The sequence below is a fragment of the Vipera berus genome (genome assembly GCF_964194415.1).
Source record: "Vipera berus genome assembly, chromosome: 5".
NCBI classification, from domain to species: Eukaryota; Metazoa; Chordata; class Lepidosauria; order Squamata; family Viperidae; genus Vipera; species Vipera berus.
In genome coordinates this window covers 119,882-140,104 of record NC_138207.1, presented here as the reverse complement: position 1 = coordinate 140,104, position 20,223 = coordinate 119,882, and the positions used below count along the sequence as shown (strand labels likewise).

General features: G+C 52.5%; 1 protein-coding gene across 11 annotated transcripts in view; it reads left to right on the top strand.

Moving 5' to 3' along the window:
- The window catches only part of DLG1 (discs large MAGUK scaffold protein 1), a 70,800-nt gene extending 53,690 nt beyond the window's left edge, over window positions 1-17,110 (top strand). For 5 of the 11 annotated variants that reach the window (XM_081329321.1, XM_081329329.1, XM_081329328.1 and 2 more), the window contains 8 exons: window positions 1,041-1,140; window positions 3,580-3,621; window positions 11,068-11,118; window positions 11,565-11,666; window positions 14,634-14,806; window positions 14,895-15,004; window positions 15,391-15,482; window positions 16,070-17,110. In XM_081329321.1, the coding sequence (XP_081185447.1) occupies window positions 1,041-1,140; window positions 3,580-3,621; window positions 11,068-11,118; window positions 11,565-11,666; window positions 14,634-14,806; window positions 14,895-15,004; window positions 15,391-15,482; window positions 16,070-16,176 (777 nt within the window). In that variant the 3' untranslated portion in view covers window positions 16,177-17,110. Of the gene's footprint in view, window positions 1-1,040; window positions 1,141-1,457; window positions 1,492-3,579; window positions 3,622-11,067; window positions 11,119-11,564; window positions 11,667-14,633; window positions 14,807-14,894; window positions 15,005-15,390; window positions 15,483-16,069 lie in introns of all 11 variants that reach the window. The other 6 variants (XM_081329322.1, XM_081329327.1, XM_081329326.1 and 3 more) reach the window with 2 other exon arrangements.
- The last annotated feature ends 3,113 nt before the right edge of the window (window positions 17,111-20,223 follow it).

Here is a 20,223-nt window from a genome sequence, read left to right as displayed (position 1 = left end):
CCGTTTCTGCAAGTGGGGGAGGCAGGACGGGAGTTTTCGTTCCACCCCGTCCTCTATTCTATCCGGGGGGAAAAAATCCATGAAAAGTTGCCCGAACCCCTGGCACAAACCCTCCTGCACCTGGTAGGGTGTGTGTGTCCCTCCCCCTCCCTCCCTCCCTCCCTCCCTCCCGGCTTTATGCTGGAGCTGTGCCGTAACAGGTTGGGAGGGCTCAGCCCCCCCCCGGATACCAATTCACCGATTTATGAATTTGCACAATTAATTAAACTATTGCCTAAGAGTTAACACCCCCCATACCCAAATGGAAGGTCAAGGTTAACCAGCTGAGCGTATTTTAGCTGAGCCAAGTCTGCCATGTTGGTGAAGCTGTGGGGCCCAACAGGCTTTCAGCAGCATTCCTGCTTAGTGTTTCCAGCCCTTCCCATAACCCTGACCCTGACCCACAGTTGATGACTTTGGTCCCCAGTGAGCCTCAGGGAAAGGTCCGCTGGCTTGCGCCCCCCCATGCCCGCCCAGAGTGTTGGGGGTCTGATGCGGACTTTCAGTCGCTGGGACCCCAAGAGTTGCAGCTCGCCCTGGGCTCCTCGGTGCCAGCAACCTTGCCCAGCCACTCCCGAGGATCCCTGGGGCTGGAGTCAGTTAGGCCGGGGGTCTGGAAACCCACAAGCTCCTCAGACTAAAAGGCAGGCCTGGTTTCCTCCCGCTTCCTTTCGGCCAGGGGACCAGAAGGCCCAATGCAGAGACAGACATCCAGCGACTCGCTCTTGGAAGAGAGGGCATCGTAGGGGCTGGCCTTATTTCTGGGCACAAGAGCCCAGAAGGCAGAGCCCCTCGACCATTTCCCCCCCCCCCGTCTGAAGACAGCCCCGGTTCTCCCCCCCCCCATCCTCCTCCTCCCGTCTTGGGCGGAAGCGGTCTGCATGCTGGAGGGTAGAAGTCGGTCTCCCAGAGCGGCTGCTGCTGCTGGCCCTGGGCCTTTCCGACCTGCCGGGCCTCCGACACCCACCCTCTATTTGCCCCTCTTTCCTTCTCTTCTTCAGCAGTCATTCAATGACAAGCGTAAAAAGAACCTCTTTTCCCGAAAATTCCCCTTCTACAAGAACAAGGACCCGAGCGAGGCAGAGGCCAGTGATGTTGACCGTAAGTATGGGGGGTGCGGTGTGGCCTGGAAAAGGGTCCCAAGAGCATCCGTGGGGAGCCAAGCCGTGGGTCGAGCGGAGGGGGGCAGCTGGCAGGCAACAACTCTCCTTTCACGGCCGATTGGGGGGGGTTCCTCTCACCCCACTTTGAGACGGGGCTTCAGGGGAATTGTGCTTTTGAATGGGGGGCTGGCGGGCTGGCTCCCCACGGATGCTGCTGGGACCGTCCTGGAGCAGCCTCCGGAGGATGCCCTACTGACCGGATGTTTTCTCTGTGATTGCCTCCTCCTTGCTTGCCCTCGGGGAACTACTCCACAGGAGATCCCTGGAGACATGGGATCAAAAGGCCTGAGTAAGTGACCCCCCCCTCCCTCCCCCCCTTCCCTGCTGCAGGCTGCCTTGTTGGGGAGCTTCCCGGCCCCTCATTCCTTTGATCCGGGGCAGAGAGGACCAGAGGGAGGAGCCTTTGCGGAGGCTCAGAAATGGGGAGCCGGTGCGTTTTTAGGGGTTTCTTTCCTGGCAAACCTAAAAGTGGCATTGAAGAAGGCGGCACTGTTGGTAGAGAAATGACACCGGTTGGATAAAGACTGCCGGGCCAAGCCTCTCCACAGCCATGAGCGGGCCTCTCTCCAGGCCTTCCTGCCCCACACGCTCTTCCCCAGACCTGGTTGCTGTTGCTGGGCAGGGGGCTTTCCCGCCGCAGCCCCTCCCTCCCTTCTCATAGGGCAGCTTAGCCCCTGGGTTAAATCGGGAGCAGATTTTCTCTCAGATACGCCCAGGTCTGCTGCAACCTGGCGATGGTCTTCCCTCAACTATGAGGTTGACCTGTGCCACCACCCTCGCCACGCTCCCCCTCCCCTCAGAGCAGCCCCTCTCCCTGGAGGGGTCCCGAGGCTGCTCGGCCCGCGGAGCCACCGGGGGCCACTTTCCGGGGCTTTGGCCCTTGGCGGGGACCCTGCCCTCTGGTTAGCCTGCCTTGCCTTGAGGGCGATTCTTTGGGCAGGCAAAAATCCCCAGGAAGGGAGAATGGGGAGGGTCTGCCTGCAGTGGACCTGCCTCCAGTTGAGTGCGGGCTCCGCTCCTTTGTCCAGCTCGGTCAGTGGGAGGCCAGCTTCATTTGGCCAAGCCGCTTAAGGCCTCTTCTCTAACAAGCCATCGTGGCAGGAGGGTCTCCCGGCCGGGTGGCTGGGAGGGTGTGCGGGCCTTGGCAAAAAGGCTTGAAGGTGGGCTGCAGCTTGGAGAGGGGTGAAGGGATGGAGGACGGGCCTCTTCTGGGCCCTTCCCGAGGAGTCTGGCTTCATCTGTTTTAGAACTTGATTCCAACTGTTTTAATATGGGCAATTATTTAATCTTGTTTTAACGTTTGTATTTAGTATTTTATTCTGCCCTGTGAACCGCCCTGAGTCCTCAGGGAGAAGGGCGGTATATAAATATTATTAAATTAAATTAAAATTAAATTAAATCTTCTCAAGCTGGCGGCTCTGGGCCTCCTTTTCGCTGCAGGCAGCTCGGCCGGCACGCAGCCCCCGGTGCTGACCATGTAGCCCCTCTTCCCCGCCCGTGTTCGGACTCGTTCCCCCTCCTCGTCCCGTGAAGATGAAAGGTTGCAGAGCCCCCCGGACCCCAGAGGCTCCCTCTGGGCTGGGCTGCAAAGCTTCCCTTTTCCCTTTCAGCCGACTCTGGACGGCTTCCAGTCAGAAGTTAAAAGACGTACGAAATCATTTTAAAATTATAAAAAACAACCGGTTGAAACATTAGAGCAACAGGCACCTGGTGCCAGTCCATATTGGCCGGCCATCCACTCGTTCTCTCCCCACGCTTGGAGGGAAGGAGAAGTGGCCTGGGAAGGCGCTTTGGCAGGCAGGGCGCCCGGGGGCTGCCCCGTCTTCCGGGGATGCCCACCCTTGCTGCGCTTCCCTTCCCCCCGCAAGGAGTCCCGTGGAGGGAGCCTCAGGCCTCGGGCTCTTCCTGGACCCTCCCCTTGGCCCCACCGCCTGCAGGCCAGGCTTTCCTTCTTCCAGGTGGAGACGCCCAGCCCCCTTTGGGCCCTACGGCTGTGTTTTTGGGGTGGGCGGCTGCTCCCCCATCGTAGCCGGGTTCTGATGAGGGTCTTCTCTGAACCCGCCTCCTCCAGGTTGTGCCCACTCCTCTTTTGTGGAAATGAATTTCGATGGGCTGGGTCCTGGTCCCGATCCCTGGAAGCGGGCAGAGGGCCGCCTGTGTAACCTCCTGTCTCTGGAAGTGTGTTGTGAATTGTGGGTTTCTCTTTCGGCTTTAGGGATGTTGGCCACGGAGCAGGAGAGCCCTGATGTGTGTCGAGAGAGGCTCGTCAGGCACTTTATTACCCTAAGTTGCCCCCGGAGGCCTTCTTCTTCAGCCTTTGAAGGCCCTTCGGGTTTCTTGGCACGGCTCCTAATCTCTGCTTTCTGCTTCTTTTTAGAGCACGTGACTTCCAACGCCAGCGACAGTGAAAGCAGTTACCGTAAGTGTATGGAATTGTGTTCCTTTTTGCTGTTTTTTTCTGGGAGCTTACGGAAATCCAGGCTTACCTTTAAGGGCAGCTGGATAATGGGGCTGTTAGATGTTTTGTGCCAGCCATGGCAGTTCCCCAAAAAGGTCATCAGATGGGAGCAAAGAAGCCTCTTTGCTCCCACTGGTGGGTCAGGGGTCCCCGGCCCCTGCAGCCCCATTGGCGAGAGTTTTATGGTAAGGGAGGGGCTGAGACCCCCCATAAAAACCTCTGCTCAGGGGCTGCTCTCTCTCTCTGTTCTCTTTTGTTCTTTCTTCTGCTTGCTTGCTAACTGAGCTCAACCCAGGCATGGATGCCTCCATGCCAGGGAACTCTTTCTATTTACTTTATCGTTAAATAAAGCTTTTGAACGATTGCATTCCTGCGTGATGCTTTTTACTTGGAAGCACCTTAACGAAAGATCGACCTCGTGAGACCATCTCACAAATTGGAAGCAAGAGGATGGTTTAAGGCTACGCTTCCAAGCCAAGCAACTACTGCAAGATGCCTGGACGTTCCAGCAAGAACCCATTTGAAACGGATGGCAGGAGGTCCCCGATTGTGACAAGGAGTCTTCAATCAAAGATGGCTGCCCTGCATCCAGCCCGACGCAAGCTCTGCGCCAGGGACCCCTTTGCATGCCTCCCTACAGCTGCAAGCCATAGAGGAAAGCATGGAAGGCTTGCAGTCCTCCCAAGACTGCCCAGACACCGGGGAAGCGGCCAGGGACCAGGCCACCCCCAACGTGGACCAGATGACTGAACGGGAATGCAGGGAGCTGCTCTGAATGCTTCTTGCAGCACAAAGGACGCCACAAGCCTCTCCACGGGGGATGCCAGCGCAGGAGGCCTCTGGACGCCGGGTAAGTCCTTCCCCAGCGCCCACGAGGCCCCTAACATGGCGCCGGCCACCCTGAGTGACCCTGGGAGTTTTTGGTGCGAAATTTCCCGCCAAACTGTGACCTACAGCTTCCGGGGGCAACCGGAAGCAAGATGGCGGCCCCCAGGACACCCACATGGCCTGATATTGATAGGCCTCAGCCAAGCCTCGAGGCCCAGCAATCGGTGGCATCCAGCCGAACCAGCATGGAAACCCCCTGGTCCTCCCCACCAGAAAGCCTCAAGGCCTATGATAGCCTCAAAGCCTGCCCAGCCGTGCCTACTGCAGCAGAGATTGGAGCAACTATCCGGACCCTGGTTGCAGCTCTGGAGGCAAAAACGACCGCAGCCTCAACATCGGGGGTAGCCAGCCTCCCTTGCCAACCCCAGGGGGCTCCCGGAAGAGTTCCAAGGCCTCCAATCCTCTTGCCGGGGCCTAACTGCCGGGAGGCGTCCGGCCTGGAGTCTCCCAGCTGTGTCCTGCAACCCCAAAGGGCCCCCAGTGAACCCCCGGGCCCTCTAGCCTACTTTTTGCTGCCGCCCAGACGCCCTGCTTGCCAGATGGTCTTCAGGGAGGCTCCGGATGAGGCCCCCTCCTCCAGCACCGTTTTCAGCCGCCTCCAGGGTCTTCAGGACCAGCGATGGGCTCCTCTGGGCAATCCGAGCAATCCAGGCAATCCATGTGCCATCCAGCCCCCATCCTGCGATCTTCGCCCCCCGGTGAGTGTTCCAGTGCCGGGGGGGTTTCAGGAGGAATCTTCGGGGCTTCTGCGGCCTTCAGCCCCTCTTCAAGCCCAAATTCCAGCCTACAGGCCCAGGACTGGGCCTAGTCCAGGGGCAGAGAGACAGACATCCACTCTCTCCGCCTCCCAGGCCCAAATGAGCTCTGAGCATGCCCAGTCGGGGCCATCCAAAAATCAGAGTAAAATACCACCATCTACCAGCAGAGGGGTCCCTCTTCCATTCACCTCAATGGAAAATTCACAGATCTATGTAAATGGATTTAGAGCCAAGGAGAATTCTTCTTCATCTGCTCCTGCATTCTTAAATAAATTTGAAAAACTGCAACTTGGGGGGGAAAATTTCAGCAGATGGAGTAAAGAAGTGCAGATGTATCTATTAGAGCAAGGGACTCTAGAGATGGTTCTGGACCCCCCACCTCTTCCCTGGGGACCCCAAGAAGAGTGGTATCATAGGAAAGCATATACCACTCTACTGAGTTCACTGGATACTAACTTGTACTCCAGCATTCCAGATGGGCTCACAGCTGGTGAAGTTTGGCGGTTATTATACAATTTATTCAACAGCGACAGCATCGGTTCGCTCACCAGACTCACAACTGAGTTTTACACCACTAGACTCAGATTTGGAGCTAACATGGCCGAGCACCTGGGAAAATTGAAAGCACTCAGGGCAGAACTGATGTCCAGAGACTACCTTGTACCTGAGGCTAACATGGTCGCTGTCATTCTGGCTTCCCTGGACAAAAATTGGAGCAGCTTCATTGTTTCACTGGAAGGGACAACGAAGGAAGTCATGACTCTGTCCTACCTCACAGGGAGGCTCATTGAGGAAGATAGAAGGCGAAGAGATGCAGGAGAATACGCCAGTCACCACCCAGCGAGCCAGCGGGAGGCGCCACAGCTCAGAGCAGGTTAATGCTCTACTTAAGTGCTTCATCTGTGGTTCTGAGGGGCACCTGAAGAAGGACTGCCCCCATCACCAACAAGGCCCCAAGCGTGGTCCCAATCAAGGAAGGGGCAAGGGGCAAGGTAGGGGGTGTGGCGGGGGCAAAGGTAGTGCCAAGGGCAATTTTGTGCATACTTGTCCTCTCACCCCCACCACAAAGGCTGATAGCCCCACTGACTTATGGTTACTGGACTCTGGAGCTTCATCTCACATTACCAATATGAAACAAGGGTTTAAAAGGTTAAAGAAAATTAACTCATCTGTCAAGGTGGCCAATGGTGATAAGGCTTTGGTTGTTGGGGAGGGCACTGTCTCTGTACCCGGACTAGGAAAAGTTGAAGGGGTATTGCATGCTCCCTCCATTGCCAACAACCTATTAAGCATTATCAAATTATGTGACTATGACAGGGTGGAAGTTTTATTTCGCAAAGGGGGAGGTCATGTCACCCGGAACCAGAGGGTCATTGGAAGTATTGCCATCATAAATGGTTTGCCATACTTCTCCCCTGAGAACCCAGCCACAGAGGACAGTCCACAGGGTGCCACCTCAGAAGGGGCCTGCACACGGAAAAAGAGAAAGCCCCCACAGCCAGCCCCAAGGCTGTCTAAGGAGCGCAAGGCCGAAGCGGTTGCACCCAAGCCAACTCAGCCAGCCCCACAGCTTTCCAAGGGCAGTGTGGACAAGAAACCCGAATCTCAGCAGGCACCTACAGCACCGCTCAAGGCAACCAGAGCCAAGAGGGTGTCAGTGGGGAAGCCGCTCCACGATAAGTGTGCCCATCTCTTACACCGAAGATTAGGTCATGCGAGCTTCCCTGTGGTTAAAAAGATGGGAGACTTTGCTGAGGGAGTCCAGCTCAAGGATTGTGACGTGTTCCTGGACTGTGCCTTCTGTAAGAGGACAAAGAAGAAGGCTGCCCCCATCCCTAAGGTGTCACTGCGTAAGACCCAATACCCGTACCAACTAGTGCATGTTGATTTGGTTGGGCCTTTCACACCATCCCTAGGGAAAAGACAGTATTTTCTCACTGCTTTTGACAATTTTTCACGATACGGCCATGTGTATACCCTCACAGAAAAATCCGAAGCCTTTGACGCCATTAAATCACTGTATGACTTTGTAGAGACCCAGTATAAGACCAAGATCGCACAACTGCAGAGCGACCGCAGGGCAGAGTTCATGTCCCGAAAATTCCAGGACTGCGTAAGGCGTAAGGGCATCCGCCATTTTCTTACCGCGCCCTTCACTCCCGCTCAAAATGGCGTGGCTGAGAAAAGAAATGGAATCTTGCAAACTATGATGCGTAGTCTGATTGCGGACGCTGGGGTCGCAGAATCATACTGGGCAGAGGCGGTGCACTACGCCAATTACACCTTAAACCGCACCTGGAGCAGTGTTGTGGACCAGACCCCATATTTCCTGGTCCACGGTAGGAAACCAAGTCTGGGACACTTGCGTGTGTTTGGCTCCTACGCTTGGGTGCACATCCCCAAGCAGCTGCGGAAGAAGGGGAGATCTGTCTCCCAGAGACTGAGGTTCTTGGGCTATGCTCCTGGCTCCAAGGCCTATCGTTTCCTGGGAGAAGGGGGCAGGACTGTGACTTCCCAATCTGCCTCCTTCGAAGAGGACTCCAATTGGACCCAGATCCACTCAAATGATCTGAGCCCATATGTCAACCGACCCAGCAAGGACACACCGACCACGACATCACCTGAGATGACCACATACCCTGCCACCGACGAAAGTGAGGAACATGACAAAGATCTCATCCTACCTGGTTCAGGTGGGGAGGATGAGCCGTCCAGTCCAAAGGCGGAAGACACGCCGTCTTCACCCCCAGCGACGCCTCAGAGACCCGCGGAAGAAAAGAGCGGTGAGTGGCAGAAGGTCAGGAGATCAAAGCGGTCCAACAAAGGGATCCCGCCAAAGAGAATCGACATTGGGCACATCGCGTCTGTCAACAGCGTTGTGGTCACCCCAAAATCCTTCTCTGACATCCAGGAGCTGCCCATCGAAGAACAGGAGAAATGGCAGCTCGCGATGGAGAAGGAAATGGAGAGCCTGAAAAAAAACTCAAGGTCTTCACCCCCCAGCAACCACCAAAGGAGAGGAAAGTCATTGGCACAAGGTGGGTTTACAAGGCCAAACCACTTGCCAATGGCCTCTACCTGTATAAGGCCCGTTTGGTAGCTCGGGTTCGCTCAGCGCTACATGGAGGACTACTGGGAGACCTACTCTCCAACCGTCCGGGCAGAGAGCGTCAAGGCCACCCTCGTAACTGCAGCCGCTCTGCGGGAGGAAGTCTTCCAATTCGACATCCAGACGGCTTACCTCCACGCCAACTTGGACCGGCAGATTTATGTGAGGGCCCCTCCTGGCTACCAGCAGGAAGGGGGAAATACATGGTTGCTCCACAAAGGGTTATATGGCCTCAAACAGTCAGGGAAACTATGGTACGACTGCCTTAGAAAAAGTTTAGAACGAGTTGGTTTCACTGCATCCCATGCAGATGAATGTGTTTTCACACGCAACTCCAAGGGTACCACAGAACGGGTGTTAGTTTATGTGGACGACCTCCTATATGTAGGGCCTGACAAGGAAGGGTGTGACGAATTTGCCAAGGCCCTGGGGGAAACGTTTACCCTGAAATCTTTGGGGCGGGTTGACAAGTACTTGGGTGTGCACATCTTGGCCACTAAGGGGGGGTTCGCCCTATCTCAGAAAGAAAAGATAGAGGAGTTATTGGCCAAATGCAAAATGGCAGAATCTAACCCAACGCGTAGCCCGATACAAAGTGACTATTACAATCACACTCACAAGGACGGTCCTGAGTTCACAGATAATATGCTTTACAGATCTGTGATCGGCTCCTTGCTATATATCAGCAATTGGAACAGGCCTGACATAGCTTTAGCTGTGAATCTACTGTCCAGGCATGTGGAACACCCAAAAGAATTCCACTGGACTGCCGTTAAAAGGGTACTTAGGTACCTCAGGGGCACAACCGATGCTCTCCTTGTGCTGGAACCAGAGAAGAGGAAGACGGCCCAGCTCTCCGCTTACTCAGACGCAGACTGGGCCGGCGACACTAAGAGTAGACGGAGCACCTCTGGTTTCCTCATATTGCTAAATGGCTGTCCTATCCATTGGCATGTTAGGCAGCAAAAATTTGTTTCTTGCTCCACGGCCGAGGCTGAATATGCCAGCCTGTCAGACACGGCCAATGATTTGATTTGGTTCGATGCTCTGATAACGAGCATCTGGGCACCTCCTTCTCTGCCCATCCAAGTTCAAGAGGATAATACGGCTGCAATTTGCAATCTCGGGGGCATATGCAGTGGGCTCTAGGTCCCGCCACATAGACATACGCTATAAAAATCTCAGGCAGCTTGCCAAAGAGGGGTTTATACATGTTGAGCATTGTAACACAACTGACCAGATAGCTGATCTGTTCACCAAACCTGTTCCCATTGACCGGCACAACCTTCTGTGCAAGCGTTTGTGTTTGGTCTTCTGAACGTGTATATGCATGTCTATGACACCTGCTCGCCCCTCACATACATTCACTGGTCCCTGTCATTGGCTGGCAAGAAGGGGAATTGTTAGATGTTTTGTGCCAGCCATGGCAGTTCCCCAAAAAGGTCATCAGATGGGAGCAAAGAGGCTTCTTTGCTCCCACTGGTGGGTCAGGGGTCCCCGGCCCCTGCAGCCCCATTGGCGAGAGTTTTATGGTAAGGGAGGGGCTGAGACCCCCCCATAAAAACCTCTGCTCAGGGGCTGCTCTCTCTCTGTTCTCTTTTGTTCTTTCTTCTGCTTGCTTGCTAACTGAGCTCAACCCAGGCATGGATGCCTCCATGCCAGGGAACTCTTTCTATTTACTTTATCGTTAAATAAAGCTTTTGAACGATTGCATTCCTGCGTGATGCTTTTTACTTGGAAGCACCTTAACGAAACATCGACCTCGTGAGACCATCTCAAAGGGGCTGTCCTTGACGCTTCAGCTGGTACAAAAGACGGTGGCTGCCAGCTGGCTTGTGGGGGGCAATTCAAGGCGCTGGTAAAACCCACCGTGGCCGAGGGCTGGGTGACCTGGGGGTTTGCCTCTCCCCAGCTGCGTCTGCCCACCCCATCAGACCTGGCAGGAGGGGCGTGCGTGGGCCCCGTTGAGCGAGGGAGGTTGCCTGGCACCACCCAGGAGGAGGAGGAGGAGAGCCTTTTGTGCCTCAGTGGCCGTCCTGCGGCCGCTCATCCCGCCGGAGCCTCCTCTTGCCTTGGGCTTCCCAAAGGCTGTAAAGACGTGGCTGGTCAAGGGTTCGGTGGATCTGGCGGAGGTTCGGAGGCTGCCGGGTGGCTGTGCTGGTTGACCCATCCCTTGCCCTTGCCGGCCTTTTATGGTTTCTGGTTTTTGTTTTGCTTTTAGTGGAGTTTTAAATCGGTTTCAAGGGGGTCTTTTTTGCCCCCCGCCCTGGGCCTTTGAAGAAAAGTGAAAGGGGCCTTTGTGGTGTTTCTGTTGCAAAGTTCATTTCAGCAGTCTGAAAAATAAAACCCTTTCACTGAAACATTATTGACCTCATTAAGGATTCTGTAAGCAACAGGTGCAAAAGAAAGAGAAAATTAAAAACCTGATTATGAAACTGAAAGAAGCGTTGGTCTTCTCCCCTTCCCAGTGTCTCTGTTGTTCTCCAGCGTTAACCTGCAACCCCCCTGGCAGGCTGGGGTGGGCCAAGGGCTCCTGGGGAGCTGAGGGTTTTGTGTCGCGCTGGCAGGAGGCCTGGCTGGACAGGGGCTGAGGGGAAGGAGGGCGCCCTATAAACGTGTGTGTTACATCCCAGTCTCTCTCTGACTTTGTAGGTGGCCAGGAAGAGTACGTCTTCTCTTACGAACCTGTCACACAGCAGGAAGGTTTGTACCGTTTGGCTGGGGACTCACCCGGCGGAGAGAGTTTGCCTGGCGAAGGCCTTGTCTGCTGGCCGGGATGTAGCTCTCCCTGGCCGTCAGATCTCGCCTTCCTGCCCTGCTGCGCGGCTGCTGAGCGTGTCCTCTTCCACCTCACGTGGCCAGACCAATCAAAAGTACCTTGTGGTTTTCAAGTGTGTGGAGGACAGAAAAAAGTGGAAGGGTCTTCAAGAAAAGGTTGCCCATCCATGCTTCTGGTCCTCAGGGTTGGGTTGCTGAAGAATGTCTTTGAGGGACTGACTCAAACTGGAGTGTCAGTGGCCCTCCGACCTTCTCCCACATCCTCAGGCGTCTTCCAGGAAAGGGGGTGTTGCTACTGCTAGGGAGATGTGGCTCTTTCGCCCCCCCCCCACCAGAACCCCCTAACCGGAGGCCCGCGCTCTGTCTTTCAGTCGGCTACACGCGTCCTGTGATTGTCTTGGGTCCCATGAAAGACCGCATCAACGACGACCTCATCTCAGAATTTCCTGACAAGTTCGGCTCTTGCGTCCCACGTATGTATGCCGCGTGGGAGTGGGGGGTGACGAGGGGATGTGGGTGAGCACTGTGGCTGTGGCTGTTCCCCTCCTCGGGGTGGTTGAAAATTGTACGTCTTTTCAACGCGGCCACTTGCAACCTGCCTGGCTTTTGTGAGCGATGGCTGGAGTAGCCCCAGAGCGTGTGCGGGCACAGCAGCCCCTGGAAGCCTTCAGCCAAAATTTCAGGTGGGTGACAGAACTGACGCAGCAGGAGCAGCCGCCCCCCCCTCACCCCTCCCGGTCCCAGGAGTGACCGTTGGTGGGTCCAAGACCAGCAAGGTCTCCCTCCTGCTAGGATCTGGCCAGGTTCCTCCGGGAAGTCGGCTGCTCCCGGATGAGGCAAGAGGGGTGATTCTGAGAGGCTTTGAACTAAGAAAAAGCGGTGTGTGCCCCCCCCGTGTCAGCCCTTTGAGGTAGACCAGACAGGTAAAACCCCCACCCTCCCCCTTTCCTTTTGTAGAAGGCTGCAGTCACAGAAGCCGGCCAGTCTGGGCAGGGAGGGCTGAGAGGCGCTCTCCTGCGGGTCTTCCTGCCGTGTCTCAATCGGATGACAAGCCGTCTTCCTGGCCCTGCCAAATGGGGTCGGAGCCCGTCTGGTTTCCGCTGGCGTGGTTGCGTGTGAGGTTCCCCTGGGCAGGTGCAACCCCAGGACGGGCTCTCTTCCCCAGTCCTTCCCGAATTGGCGCCTGGGCCCACCGCGGCCTCCTCTAGGGGCGGAGATGACAGAGCAGGCCCAGGACCCGCTCACAGGCGCACTTACCCTGATCAAATCTGTCTGAAAGGAGGGGGCAGGAGCGCCTTTGGACTCCCTAAAATGGCTCTGCCAGAAAGCTCTGGTTCTTTTCTTTCTGGTGACATACGAGGTTTGCAAGATGTCAAAGGTGGCTTTTAAATCTGGCGATATGCCGGCACTCAGAAAAGCCGGAGCCAGTTTGAAAAGCGCCACAAAAAAGAGCAGAGCAAGCCTATTGCCAGAAAATTCAGAACTTTTTCAGGACCCAACAAACACCAGGTGTTTATGGCAAGGCATCCAGGCCGTTACAGACTAAAAGGTGATTCCGTCTTGTAATAAAGGCGATACAGACTTTTTAAATGAGCTGAACCCATTTTTTGGAAGATTTCAGGCTTCCGCAAGGAAAGCTGCACCCCATCCTGAGGAGCAAGCGCTTAGCTTTGACGTTACCTCTGGAGAACACTGCGGAAAGTTAACACTCGGGAAGCAGCAGGCCCAGATAGCCTCCCTGGGCGGGTCCGTAGGGAATGTGCAGATGGGCTGGCTTGTGTTCTTACGGATATTTTCAGTCTTTCACTGCAGCAGGCAGTGGTCCCAACGTGTTTTAAGACGGCCATTATTTTGCCATTGCTAAAAATGTCTGCAGTTACGAGTCTCGGTGACTACCGTCCAGTTGCACTTCAGCCATCGTTACGAAAGGTTTTGAGAGGCTGATGAAGGACATTATTGTATCCAGCCCCCCTCTGGCATTTCACTTGCTTCAGTTCACTTACCGTCCAAATTGCTCTACAGGGGATGCTATTTCTTCTGTTCTCCATCTGAGCTTGGCACACTTAGAGGAAAGAAACACTCATGTGTGAATGTTGTTTGTCAACTTCAGTTTGGTATTCAATACAATCATTCCTCAGCATGTAGTAGTAGACAAACTGGGCCTTTTAGGATTCAACACTCCTTTGTGGATTCTTGATTTTCTTACTGACAGGTCCCAGTATGTGTAATATTTCTAACACCATTTTCTTGAGCATAGCTTCTCCTCAGGGCTGTGTCCTAAGTCTGCTGTTGTTCACCCTTTTGACCCATGACTGTTGTGCCAGGTTTGCCACCAAACATATTGTGAAGTATGTGAATGATAACAACATTAGTGGGCAAGATGACAATGAGAGTGCTTACTGAAAAGAAGTAGAGGGTTTGGTGAACTGGCGTAACAAAAACAGCCTCATTTTAAATATAGGAAAAACTAAAGAGATCATTGTCGATTTCAGAAAAGGCAGGCACAGCCACACACCTCGTTTCTGGGTGTGCAGCTAAGGAGTAGACTAGCTTGGTTGCTCAACAGTGAGACACTGGTAAAGCAGGCAAAGCAGCGCCTGCATTTTCTGAGTCGCATGGGAAAAGCACCTCTTCCTTCCCCCGTCCTCACCACTTTCTACAGAGGGACAATCGAGAGCATCCTGTCACACTGAATTACTCTCAAGTTTGGAAGCATCCCTGCTTCAGACAGGAAGGCAGTGCAGAGAGTGGTGAGGACGGCAGAAAAGATCATTGGCAGTTCCCTCCCTTCTATCCGGGATATGGCATATAAGCAATGCCTGAGCAGGATTGTCTGGGATGCTACACATCCTCTTCGCGACCTGTTTTCCTTGTTCCCTTCTGGGAGGAGGGGGCTCCGTGGTACCCAAAGCAGAACATCCAGATTCAGTCCCAGTGTTGTTCCTTACGACATCAACCTTGTGAACTCTCAAGTTTCCTCTTTCCGCTATATATTCAAAATGGAGAATGATTTGTGTGTGTGTGTGTGTATGTATAAACGTATATGGGTATAGATATATGTATACAGCATGTGTATATGTGCATATATACTTTCTCTTGAGAGCAGGCAACAGATTTTTATTTTTAATGTGGCCCAGTGTGTTCATAGTAACAAGGACAATAAAAGTTGTCTTATCTTTCTGAAGGGCCTCTGGCTGTCCCACCAGAGCCATGATGATTGTGAAGGATCATCCTACCTACACACACACACACACACACACACACACACACACACACCCTTCTGTCAGCCGTGCTTCTGGGCCCAGACGTGTGTTGTGCGCACATCTCTCCTCGCTGGGCCTCGTGTCCAGCTGCTTTGCAGCATCAGTAGAAGACCTCGTTGCCAGTGGATGTCCGCTCAGCCTCTGCTTCCTCCCCCCCCTCGCTCTCTCTCTCAAAAGATACGACCCGGCCGAAACGAGATTACGAGGTGGATGGGCGAGATTACCACTTTGTGATGTCGCGAGAACAAATGGAGAAAGACATCCAGGATCACCGATTCATTGAAGCCGGCCAGTACAACCACCACCTCTACGGGACGAGCGTCCGGTCCGTGAGGGAGGTGGCCGAGAAGGTAAAGGTGCTTCTCCCCCACCCTGCGTCGAGGCCCTGCGGCAGGTGGCGCTGAGCGGCCCCTCAGGCAGTTTCTCTTTCCCTGCCAGGGCAAGCACTGCATCCTTGACGTTTCTGGGAACGCCATCAAGAGGCTCCAGAGCACCCAGCTGCACCCGGTCTCCATCTTCGTCAAGCCCAAGTCCGTGGAGAACATCATGTGAGTGCTTGCCCCTTTCTGCCCATCTGGCTTCTGCTGGAGCTCTTTTGGGACACCCCCCCCCCGGAGTCTTCCGAGGGAACAGAGTCCTGGCTGGCTGGCTGCCCTCTTCCCCGCCCTCCTCCCCTGAGCTGAAAAGGCGACTCCCTCCGTTTTCCCTTATGCTCCTCATGCCTATGACATAGTTCCACAAAGTTATTAAAGTGGGGAGGGAGGGCAACTCGGGGAAGTCGAGATTGGAGGAAAAACCCCACCGCCACCCACCCCATTCCCCACCCCCTAACCAAGGAAAACCCTGTCTAGCCTCGCCCCCCTCCGACTTAACTAAATCTGGTAAATCTGTTTTTTTGATAACGCTAATAAGTTTGAAATATCTGCAAATTCAGGGAAATGAATAAACGATTAACAGATGAGCAAGCTCGAAAAACCTTTGAACGGGCCATGAAGCTGGAGCAAGAATTTACAGAACATTTCACAGGTGGGGGCCTCTTCCTCCGTTCCACGTGTGCCCCCAACGCTGTCGCTGCTCCCTTCTTTTGGCTGTCGGGTATGGGGGGGCATCTGAAATGGCCCAGGAGCAGCCGGAACGTTCCCTGTCTTGGGGACGATGGGAGGAATCGGTTGTCTATGTGGCCCTGGAGCCGGCCTCCGTGGTGCCTGGCCTCTGGAGTCTGCACCAGGCTCTCCTCTGGTTCCCGAGTGCGAGAGATGCTCCCGAGCTTGGCTCTGTCCATGGAAGGCCCAGTTAGTGGAGTTTGGGGGCTGGCTGCTCCCCATTTGCAGTGTGTGGTTTTGCACCCGCCATCTTTGGGGGGATTCGGCCCAGGGCTCCCCAACAGTCATCTAGGGATCTGGAAGGAGAAGGTCCTAAATAGACCCCACCCCACTCCCACTTTCTGAGCATCTTTACGGGAAGCAACTGAGCCACAGAGAATCGAGGCGGACCAAGCCTCGCAACAGAGTGGGGGGAGGACCAGAATGGGGGTGGGACTGCAAGAACTCTGCAGAAGCAAGGGAAAGAGCAGAATGGGGTCCTCAGCAGCTGTCTTGCTTGTGTCCCTACAGCCATTGTGCAAGGCGACACATTGGAAGAGATTTACAATCATGTCAAGCAAGTCATTGAGGATCACTCCAGCCCTGTCATTTGGGTGCTGGCCAAGGAGAAGCTCTGAGGGTCCCCCAACTCCAGGGGTCGGCCTTCTCTGCCTCCTCCTCTGCCGCTGCCAGCCAGCCAGCCTGCCTGCCTGCCTGCCTGCCTGCCTGCCGGCACTCGCTCCTCAGGGCTCCCCTGCGACGTACAAAGCCTCTCTTTGGTTTCAGCGTTTTGCAAGCTGCTTCTTCGAGGGCTCTTTTCTCGAGAATCAGGAGACTCTTTCCACTCCTGTGGATAGAAATGGAGAATAATGTGGTTAAAATTCCTTAATGTTTAAGGGAAAGTATCCTTCAGAGACTTTGAGAAAACAAAGCTTTTTATGCAGCCTTTTAACGATTTTGTAATAAGATGAAAGAAAAGTGGTCTTAATGTAAATTGTGAGCAGTTTTGCACGTTTGAATTTGCTAGCATGGTTTCCTTCAAGAGATTTGGGTTCAAATTATAGTTTCACAGTTTCTGCCACAAATATATATTTTTTCTCTTAGTTTAATAAAAACCTTTTTCAAAATCAAAGCTAATGTATTCTTAAATGGCATTATTTGAAAAGGAAAAACTAATTTTCATAATTTCATAAGAAAATCTTTATAGCTTCATTATTATTTTTCTTGTTGCTCTTACAGGGTGAAATGTCCTCCTGTTTTTAAACTAGATCCTACAAAACTATTTGGAATGTCTTCAGATCATAATAGATAACTGCATTTTTAAATTTTAGGTGCTTAAAAACCTTGGACTTTGCTTAAGAATTATGGATTTTGCTTTGAAAATATTATAAAGGCAATTATAATGGTTATAAATTCTCAATATCTAAAAATATAAATATATTGTTAGCCAGATTTTAATGAATATTTTACTCATAATAATTGCTTATTTTGTTATAATGAAACTATATATATATATATATATATATATATATATACACACACTTATATATACATGTATTAAACTTTCCTTAACTAAAATCTAAGCGTGAGAACTGTTTTTCTTAAAAACGCTCCACAAAATACATAATTTTCACATCTAGTTTTGAGAATAGAAGATTGATTTATAAGCAAGTCGGGTTTTGCTGTTATGTGTTTGCCAGGTTCCTGTCCCATATGGGCTTCTGAACCCAGAGCAGCGCACCCTGGTGTCCCACCCCACGCCCCAGGCAAGGGGAGACCTGTCTCCAGCGGTTTCCCTTTATCGAGGCCAGAGTTCAAATGCTTCTGAAGCCAAGTTGGTGCAGCTTCCTTCCCTTCAGCTTCCCTCAGGCTTCCCCTGTGCTTCTGAGTCCAGCTCAAGGTGTTAAGCCCTGCATGGCAGGGATCCAGGCTTCCTGGGAAACTGGCTCAACCCAATGGATTGGCCTTTATTTATTGTTTTAATGTTTTATTTTTCATTTTATTCAATGTCTGTAAGCCACCTAGAGCAGGGGTCTTCAAACTTGGCCCTTTTATGACTTGTGGACTTCAACTCCCAGAATTCCTCAGCCAGGCATGCCTGGCTGAGGAATTCCGGGAGTTGAAGTCCACAAATCATAAAAGGGCCAAGTTTGAAAACCCCTGGCCTAGAGTCACCTTTGGCGCCATGGGCGGCATACAAATTTGATAGATAAATAAAACTATAAACAGCCCTTATCAGTTCTTCAGAAAAAGAGCTACTAAACTGTGTGAATTGCAGAGTGTATTGCTGTTACATCACAGAGAAAAGATTAAGAATTGGGTTTTCAGACAGAACTCTGGAAATAAAGATGAAACCTGCCAGGAGCAACTAGTAGAGTTTATCCTGGTGTAAAAGAGGTGGCTGTAGGTAGTTTCATGATGATGTGTGTTTCTAATTTGCCATCACTAGCCTGGAGTTGTTTTCTTCATCCCTTGTGAATTTTATTCCTTGGAAGATGATGTTGGTAGTTCTCCTGTGTTTTCTATAGTTTGTCCTTTTTCAATATGACAAAGGTGTCGTCTCCATGCTGAATCCATATTTTGGGTTGTATGTGTGGGAGTACTATAGAGCAGACATGTCAAACACAAGGCCCGGGGGCGAAGTGGTTTCATGTGGCCCCCGAAGCCATCCTGGAAACAGAACGGCCCCCGCTGCCTTGGCCCTGGCCCAGAGACCCTCCTTCTGCCAGAGACCCCCAGATCTGTCCCACTCCTGCCCAGGCCCCCATAGGCACCCTTGATGCCAATGATGTAGAGCTGGCCATGCCCACCCAGGAGGCCATACGCACTCCAGCCACGCCCACCCAGTAGGCTGCACCCACCCTGGCCATAGCCACCTGGCCCCCCCGAGGGCAACCACAATACTGATGCGGCCCTCAATAAAGTTGAGTTTGACACCCCTGCTATAGAGTGGGTTCTACAGTGAGGGAAAAATTATTTGATCCCCTGCTGATTTTGTACGTTTTCCCACTGACACAAAAACGATCAGTCTATAATGATAATGGCAGGTTTATTTTAAAAGTGAGAGACAGAATAAGAACAAAAAAAATCCAGAAAAACGCATTTCAATAAAGTTATAACTTGATTTGCATTTTAATGAGTGAAATAAGTATTTGAGTAGAGTTAGTCGAAGCCAGACTGACATCAACCAAAGGAAGCAAGCCTTTGAAACAAGCCCACAGTAAGCTGCCTGGCCAGCATAGCTGAGCTGAGCGCCTGGGTCAAGGCTGCCTGAAGCCAAACTGCTGGGGACAATCACCGGGTGATGTATGTATCCAAGGCCTCTAGCTGCCCATCTCACATAGCAAGGGATTCTTGAGTGGCGTACAACAACCTTAAAACAATAAATGCATTAAAAGCTTAAAAACAAAGTTAAGGCAAGTAGTGGGTGAAGAGATGTTGATAATAACTCACCAGTCCCCCTGCTCCGAGGTGCCCAGGCTTGATGGCACAGGTGGATCTTGAGGGACCTTCGGAAGGTCAGACCAAACAGAGCCAACTTCGGCTCAGCTGGCATGGGGGTATTCCACAAGGGAGGCACCCCAGCAGACCCCCACACCCCGTGGGGTCAGCCAAAGGTTACACGGAACCCAGAGATCCTGCCCTCTGCTGAGTCTGGTGGGATGCACAGATGTGATGGGAGCGGTGCTGCCTCACATAATCGGTTCCCTGCCATCTGAGGCTGTGAAGATTAACATCAGCACTGTGAATTGGATCTGGAAATAAACTGGGAACCAGTGCAACTCACAAAGCAGAGGTGTGTTCTATCAGAAACACACATAACTGCTTATGTCACTGCATTTTGTATCAGCTGAAATTTCTGAACAGTCTTCAAGGCAGCCCCATGCAGAGTGCATTACAGTAGGCCAGCCAGGAGGTGACCAGGGCATGAGTGACTGTGAGAAGGGTCTCTCAGTCTAGGAACAGGGCACAACAGGCACACAATGGAGAATTGTGCATTTCTCATTTCAGCGAATAATGTTTTTAGTTTGTTCTGGTGTGTTTCATATTGTAGAGGTAGTTTTCAACTTACAAGTGCAGTTAGGCCCAAAATTTCTGTTGCTAAGTGAGACATTTGTTCAGTGAATTTTACAACCTTTTTTGCCACAGTCGTTAAATGAATCACTGCAGTTGTTAAGTTAGTAACATGGTTGTTAAGCAAATCTGGCTTCCCCATTGACTCTTCTTGTCAGAAAGTCACACAAGGGGGTCACGTGACCCTGGCGGGACACTCGGCAAGCAGCATGAAAACAAGTCACTCGGCAATGAATTTTGTTCACATGACCATGGGTGTCATACAACGGTCATGAGTGTGAAAAACAGTTATAAGTTACTTTTTTCAGTGCTACTGTAACTTTGAATGGTCACTAAATGAACGGTTGTAAGTGAAGGACTGCCAGTATCTTGGGTTGTTGCCTTTGTTCCTGTTATAGTTCCTTCTTCATTTTGGGAGTGGGGGAGTCGATTTGCTGGTCCCCAAGTGGTGAAAACATGGTGGGTGGCCAAATGGGTTACGTCATAAAAATAGATGAATTCCCCTGAGGTCAGCTGCTTCTAATCGGGACTCAGGCCTGCTCTGCTGCTTCTAGGAGGGCCCGGCCTGACCTCAGCAGCTGGACTTCTGTCCAGTTCCCCCCCACCCCCTT